The sequence below is a fragment of the Pleurodeles waltl genome, chromosome 9 (assembly GCF_031143425.1).
Source record: "Pleurodeles waltl isolate 20211129_DDA chromosome 9, aPleWal1.hap1.20221129, whole genome shotgun sequence".
NCBI classification, from domain to species: Eukaryota; Metazoa; Chordata; class Amphibia; order Caudata; family Salamandridae; genus Pleurodeles; species Pleurodeles waltl.
In genome coordinates this window covers 646,493,620-646,501,937 of record NC_090448.1, presented here as the reverse complement: position 1 = coordinate 646,501,937, position 8,318 = coordinate 646,493,620, and the positions used below count along the sequence as shown (strand labels likewise).

The 8,318-nt window shown below is 39.8% G+C and overlaps 1 protein-coding gene across 1 annotated transcript; it reads left to right on the top strand.

Moving 5' to 3' along the window:
• Positions 1–348: 348 nt before the first annotated feature.
• Positions 349–4,677, top strand: LOC138258693 (olfactory receptor 6B1-like). The gene is made up of 2 exons (XM_069205990.1): positions 349–1,262; positions 4,656–4,677. The coding sequence occupies exons 1-2, from the start codon at positions 349–351 to the stop codon at positions 4,675–4,677; spliced, it is 936 nt and encodes a 311-aa protein (XP_069062091.1).
• Positions 4,678–8,318: the final 3,641 nt, after the last annotated feature.

The following is an 8,318-nucleotide window of genomic DNA, read 5'->3' as shown; positions in this document are numbered from 1 at the left end:
CTTCTCTATTTAGGATGGGGGGGCATCACTTTAGGGATGGGACTTCTTGGGTAGGATCCAAGGAAGACATCAGTTCTAGGTCAAGAGGAATTGGTAATACCACTTCTTGGGGCAGAACTTTAAGGATGTGAAATAAGGATGTTACCTGAATCATTAACCAGACCAAGTCCCTTTCAGGATTGATTAAAGGTAGAAAATGACTGAAGTGTTGATTGGAGATAATTGATTTTAATATGAAATCTTTACACTCACATTCACTTAATTTATGGCTTGGTAGCGCAGTGCCTTATACCAGGACATTGCTCTAATTCTCATCTCTTATTTTATAGTTTGAAAAACATCATTGTGATGCAGTGGGGCAACCAAACAAGCATAAAAGAATTCATTCTCTTGGGCTTCCCCCTTGCTCGTGAACTGGAGATATTTCTGTTTGTGATCTTCTTTATAGCTTACCTCCTGACAATAATGGAAAATGTTCTTATCATGACTGTGATCAGACTGGATGGAAACCTCCGTAAACCAATGTACTACTTTCTCAGCCATCTAGCTTTTCTGGAGATGTGGTACATCACTGTCACTGTCCCTAAACTGCTTGTCATGCTCCTGGTGGAGAACAGGAACATTTTGGTCACGAGCTGTATGACTCAGCTCTATTTCTTTATTGCACTGGTTTGCACTGAGTGTGTCCTCTTGGCATGCATGGCTTTTGACCGGTTTGTGGCCATTTGCAAACCTCTTCGTTATTGCAACATCATGAGTGAGAGACTCTGCCTGCAGCTCGCAGCTGGATCCTGGATTTGTGGCTTTTTCATTGCTGTGGCAAAGTTCTACTACATTTCCAAGCTGTCCTTCTGTCGCTCTAATGTCATCAACCATTTTTTCTGTGATGTCTCCCCTTTGCTGAATCTGTCTTGTACGGACCCAACACTGGCTGAACTGGTAGATTTCATCCTTGCCCTTTTTATTCTGCTGGTTCCTCTCTTTGTCACCATTGCCTCGTATACTTGCATTGTGGTCACCATATTGAGAATGCCTGCTACAGGTGGACGCCAAAAGGCCTTTTCAACCTGTGCATCTCACCTCACAGTTGTTGTAATATTTTATTCATCCATGATATTTATGTATGTTCGGCCACGGAGAATCAACTCTTTCAACTCCAACAAGCTGGCATCTATGGTATACACTGTACTCACACCTCTTCTGAACCCGTTGATCTACACTCTAAGGAACAAGGAAGTAAAAAAGGCCCTATTGAAACTTGTGTCCCATAATTAGCTGTTCTCAAAGACTGCAAGGAGTGCATAGTCACCTAGGTGCTTGCACATTTCAATTAATTATGTAAAAAACAATCTCTCAAAATACAATGTTTTTTTAAATGTTTAGGCCTTGAAGCACTTATCTTTATTTGTATTAATTTATCTACAAATTAGCAGTGCTTGTAGCATGCAATATTTCACTACAAACGTAATCACCTCTTTACCTGTTTCTGGTTCCATGTGCTCACACACTCAAGGCCAAATGTTTAATTGATGGATGCTGATTGTTAGTATGTTAGCACTTGAGCTATCTCACATAAGAACCTGCATCATTTGAGAGAGCTTAGTAGAGAAGGCCTCCGACAACTAATGCTTTATAGGCAGGAAGATGGATAAACTCCCCTTGGTCCCATTAGATCTGTGAAAAATTGGTAGAGAGACTTCCTTAAAGAGGCACATTAATAGAAAACTTCTCATATGAATGAACATAGGCCAGAATTTAGGAAAAGCAGTGCTGCATCCAATTCAGCACCACTTTTCTTGTGCGCCCTTCCACTCTGCCATGTGTGTGCTGTATTTAATATAGGGTGCACCATGGCACAGGGTAGGGGCAATAGTGTCAACAATTTTTATGCTGTTGATGTAATGTGCAGGATTAGCACCAAAATGTTTGCGCTAATCCTGCAGAGTTCAAAGGGGCCCATTGAAAGCAATGGTATCCCCCCTTTAAATGCCTGCTCTGTGCATTAATTAAAAATAGCCACTAAAAATGGCACAGTGGAATCTCTTAGATTCCCCTGCACGATTTATGCAGTCCTCCTAATGGGAGTATGCCCCCTTGCATACATTATGCCTGGTGCAGAAATAATGTGGCGCAAGGGGTTACAAAGTGGAGCGATGCACGCTTTGCACCACTTTGTAAATATGGAGTGGTGAATTTGGCCTCATTGGGCCACATTAGCACCATAGGGTTGGCTAGGGCCTACCTTACGGGCGACTTACATGTAGTAAAAGGGGAGTTCTGGGCCTGACATGTAAATTTAGATGCCAGGTCTCTATGGCAGAAAACTGTGCATGCAGATCCTGCGATAGCAGGCCTGAGACAGGTTTGAAAAGGTTACTTCAGTGGGTGGCGCAAGCAGCGCTGCATGCCCACTAGTAGAATTTAATTTACAGGCCCTGGGTATAGAGATACCACTGTACAAGGGACTTACAGGTAAATTAAATATGCCAATTAGGTGTAAGCCAATCATACCAACTTTAAAAGGGAGAGCACCTGCACTTTAGCACTGATCAGCAGTCAAGAGCCAACAGCAAGAGGTCAGAAAAAATAGGAGGAAGGAGGCAAAAGGTCAGGGGATGAAACTGCCAAAAGGGCCAGCTCAAACAGGTAGCAATTGTAATTAGAAAACATATTTTTTTGTAAACTTTAAGTAAATTATATTGTAGAGGGGAAATATTTATGGGATGGGGTTAAGCTGTGAGGGAGGAGAATTTACATTTGGTGGGATAAACTGAAATATGCCCCTTTACAAGGATAAAGAGGCAGGCCAAAAAATTGCATCTTTGTCAAGCAGCTCTAAGATTCACTCAGTGAGTTCTGTGCAATGTGCATGGTGTGATATAACATGCAAAAATGTGGATTTCCTACCACTTGGCATCGAGGACATATTGTTTGAGGTCAAAGACAGCCAATTTTGAGGTTTATTTTGTCCAATTGGCAAGTAGGCCCAACCACATGCAGTACAAGTCCTTTGACTTCCAATTTAAATTGTCTAGTTTGATTGCGGTGAAGAGTATTTCCTGCTTCTAAGGGAAGACATGCCTCCACATATATAGGATGGTTTGACAATGCATCTGTAGTTGATTAATGCAAGTTCTTGACTATTAGAGACAGCACTCTAAGAAAATAATCTGTAAATGTGGCTTGCTTTACTGACCGTGGTTCCAATATAAAAATGTACAAATGTTTCCCAAACTAAAGGAAGTGTGAAGTTAATCAACGTTTACAGATTGCTCCTTAATTATATAAAAACACACTCAGTGCGATGAAAATAAGTGTGGTGATTGTTTTCAAAATCAAAAGTACCCAAATGTTATTTGCAATTTCATTTAAAAAAGGGATGAAGGTTACAGCTAGTTTTATAAACTATTATAAGATTATTTAATGTCAACTTTCAGTACCATTTTACTTCAGCCATCATTTAACTAAAAGTGTTTATTGCAAACGGGTATTTAATGAAAATACTAATTGAGAACGCCTGTAAAACCGTTAAGAGCAATTTTATAGGCTGTTCAAAACATTTTAGAAACCCCAGTTTTAAAGAAAACCAGAAAAGTGCACATGAAGTTCTTTACCTCACACTGGTGAAGAACTATGGGCCAGATGTAGCAAAGAGATTGCGCCTCGCAAATAGCGAAAATCGCCGTTTGCGAGGCGCAAATGCCTCTTTGCTATGCAGAAATGCATTTTGCGAGTCGGATCCGACTTGCAAAATGCATTTCCGACTCGCAAATAGGAAGGGGTGTTCCCTTCCTATTTGCGACTCGCAATGCGATTCAATTTGCGGTCGCAAATGGAATCGCAGTTACCATCCACTTGAAGTGGATGGTATCCCAGTCGCAAATGGGAAGGGGTCCCCAGGGGACCCCTTCCCCTTTGTGACTGGAATAGAAAATATTTTTTCAGAGCAGGCAGTGGTCCAATGGACCACTACCTGCCCTGAAAAAATCAGAAACAAAAGGTTTCGTTTTTTTTTTCAAAGTGCAGCTCGTTTTCCTTTAAGGAAAACGGGCTGCACTTAGAAAAAAAAAAACTGCTTTATTAAAAAGCAGTCACGGACATGGTGGTCTGCTGTCTCCAGCAGGCCACCATCCCCGTGAGTGCCCCTACTCGCAATGGGGTCGCAAACTGCGACCCACCGCATTGATATTAATGAGGTGGGTCTTTGCGACCCCATTGCGAGTTGCAGAAGGTGTCTGAGACACCTTTCTGCATTCCAAATTGCGACTTGCAATTTGCGAGTCACAGGGACTCGCAAATTGCAAGTCGCAATTTGGATTTTTGGTACATCTGGCCCCCAGTCTCTAAGGGAATTCACAAGAGTTTACAAAAAAAGGTACAGTAACCATACTCCTAGAAATCTTTTTAAAATTACAATTATGCAAGAGCAAATATACAATGTCAAGATCAGAGCAGAGCAACTGTATATTTACTGATAAAAATGGTTTATTTTTTTGCTGTGGGAATAATAATCCCCCCACTCCATGTGACACCTACTTCCCTTCGCCTCACACAGTTTTATTGGAGGGGGTGTTAAGTCTCACTCAAAAATGCTTTATTCCTGCACTTTCCAGTAGTAATTTTCTGACTTTTTCTAGGTTGGTTATAGGTTGGAGAGGAGTTGGTGAATCCTCCTAAAAATGTAAGAGTGTGTGTGTGAGTGTGTGAGTGTGCAAAAACTCAATGATCATTCAAACTCTGGAACTACCTCTTCCTTTCTACATCTAACCCCAGTGAGCAGATGTGTTTCCACAGATTTTTTTTTAAAGTAAATTCTTTTATGAGTGCCAAAGCCAACTTTTGCACATGCAAGCCATGCTTACATTGTAAATACCTTTGAGAATTAGGCCCATACAATTTGACGGTACACGATCTTGCAGAAGCGCTGACCTAGGTCTTCCCATATCCTCTGTAGTACTGAGGTACAGTACAATGAAGTGCTTTCCACAAGCATTACACAATTTAGTCAAATCAGAAGGTCAGACTATGAGAATGAGACTACGAGTTGGTATTGTAAACACTGCACTGAAGTGCAATTACAATCTGGGTTGATTTGGGTTTACCTGCAGAAACATTTTGTGAAAGCGAGTGAATGATTAAAAGTAAATTTGCCAGAGCAGTTCAAAAGAGCTTCCTCAGAAAGTGAAGTAAAAAAGAAAGCAATAGCACAGTTATAACAATGATATAACAGTGATATATCCTGAAGGTGGATAGTATCAGAACTTCAGCACAGCACAAGTGCTAGCATTTACAGAGCCCTACTGTGATGAGACAACTGGCCTTAACAGAGCCCATTCATAAACAGGAACTGTGATCTAAAGATTTACCATAAACAAAAACCTAGAGCCTGATTTATGAAAAGTCAGCAATGCCTTTGGGTCATTTTTTTGACACAAAAGTGTCACAAACTTAAAAAATATAATTATATTTTGTAAGTTTGTGCCGCTTTTTTATCACAAAATGACCCAAAGACGGTGCTAACTTTTCATAAATCAGGCTCCTAGTTTTTTAGAGTCATGTAACGAGGCATGGGCTACAGTCCAACTCCTAATATGAGACATAAAGCTCTGATATAAAGAGAATGTTGGTATATGTTTTATAACATTCCATAATCCTGTAATACGTCTAATGGGCCTACAACAAATGGTCTTTTAATTACTCCCTTTATTAGCAATTTGATTATGCCACCCTTGTTGGAATATGACTCAAAACAGATCTGAACAGTGTGGGCATGACAAAGTTTGGGGATTTTTCTATTGGGTGGAAAGTTCATTCCTTTTTGCGTTTTTAAAGAGAGAGCCCACCATTAACCGTACTATACAATATCAGCATAGACAAGATGTCAGAGCAGAATGTAGGTCATTCCCTCTTCCCCAAAATAACTTGAAGTCATCTGATTATACTTATCAAGAGAAAAGATGCAAGGGAAATTATATGTTTTTTACATGCAGAAGTTAAAAAAGCTTGCACATCCAGTGCTCCAATAGCAAAACAACATTGGATGACAGTTATAGGACCAGCTTTGTCAGCAGAGACTTGGGCTTTTTGCATGCAGGTGCAACTAACTCTACAGCAGATATAGGTTAATACGGTTTGTACAGACTGCATGTTACCCCTCTGATCATGGCCTAATTGGATGCAAACATAGAAGATACCCCCAAAAGATGTACTGTTGTAGGCGAAGATTTGTTTACATCTTGCTTAAAACTACTGCCTAGCCATTAACAGATATAAATATTTGATTTTTCTTATACAGAGAGAATTGGTCAACTGGTTTTTGACTTTTTCTCCACTTTTTCAGTGCTGCGATATTTGGCAAATGTTCCAGATTCTCAGAAAACATTGGCATCAAGGACGCTATTGCTAAGTGGAGGGCAGCAATGAGATGGATGAGCAAGCTGTCTCCAAGATAAACAGGTTTGATTCACAATCTCTTGAACTGTTAACAAGATGGTTCATAATTATTCAGCCATAATTTACCCCGTCGATAGAGTTCAAGACATTTGAGACGCACTATGGATTATTTTGATCACCAGAAATGGGGTAGCTCAAGAGGTAAAGTCTTGGACCAGGTTTGATTGTATGAAGTAATAGTAATGGGATCATCTCATATGGCTACACTAATTAGTATATCTGTTGTTCAACATATTATTGTGGACATCGCACTATTCTATGCATCAATTTCAACCAAAACTCAATGACTAAAAACGGTACTATCGGAAATGTGTTAAATGATTCCATTAATACCTGTACTAACATTACAAATGCAAGTGATCAATGTATTCAAGTGTATATGCTAACAATATATTTTGTGTTGCATATGGCAAAATGTCTAGTGATTTCTAGAGACTAAATAAATATACATGTACATTATTAGAACTTTTACGCTTGATGAACAAATAAATGCAATTGTTTTTTTTTACTGATGTTAAAGTCCAAGAATAGAAAGCTGTAGAGTGAACTTCCTCCGTTTGGGGATCACTTTGTGATAGAATGATCCTTAAAGTGAAGACAGGGACTTAAATTTCTATTACTGATGGTGGAATAATAGGTGGTTTGGATCTGTATGACAAAGAGTAGAAGCAGTAGGAGATGGTTGTTTCAGTAATTCACAGGCTCTTTTAGGCTTTTTTCTGCTTCAAAATGATATGTATATTCTGGTCGGCATGTTCATATCAAGACCAATTCTTGAAATAGAGTAAAATGAATTGGCAATACATTTTTCAGAAACTTAGGAACCTCTGTAATTTATTCATGCTAATCGAAGTAACTGCCTTGACTTTGTCTTCTTCTATGCTAATGCCTCTGGAAGAAATTTTAAGTCATAGAATTGTAATTTCAGTAGTATCAAATACATATTTTCCCAATTTTGAATATACAGAAAGGTTGTGTTGGTGAGTTACTACTTCTTCAACACTTCTTGAACATGTCAACAATTGTGCTCAATCATGCTCCAGTAGCTTAGAAAATATTCAAATATCATTGAGGAGGCCCGACCGAAACTTTTGTTCCTAGGCCCAACTTTATCGTTCATGAAACATCAGCCCAGGTAATATCTCTGGCCATTGAGGGTATTGTACCTAATAAAGCACCGGTATTGGACAAAATCCCCGGGGACATATTTCATAGTAAGGTTGACATATGGAACGCCTACTTCAAACCACTGTTCATGCAATACTGAACAGAGCTTCATTGCCCTTGATGGGAACTTTGGCTGAAATCATCCCTATTTATAAAAGGATCCCCGTGATTTGCCAGTCAACTAAAGGGCCATTAGTTGTCTCGACAGCTCACAAAAGCTATTCAGTAGAGTTTTACTTGGTTGATTACCGGAATGCCTGCCAGATAATGATATCTTGTCTCTGTTACAGGCTGGTTTTAGGGAGGTCACAAGCACGATTGACCAGGTATTCTGGCTCCTGATGTTATATTGGAAAATGGTTACTCTGGGGAGGGGTTGCCCATATGTCGTATTTGTGGACCTTTGTTCCACCTTTGACTTAGTACCTAGACCGAATTTATGGCGGGTCTTGCAAGCGTTGGAGGTACCCAGTTATATAAGAGATATTATTGTGAGGATGCATAGCAACAACTAACCCAGGTCAGGTGTGGTTAGGTTGGTGAGTTGACAGAGCCATTCTTTGTAAGTAGAAAGGTAAGGCAGGGGTGTGTACTTGCTCACATGCTGTTTTCACTCTATATTAATGGCCTTATTAATTTCTTAGATCAGAGCGAAATTGATGCTCCCAAGATGGTGAACATGAGGATCCCTGCCCCTG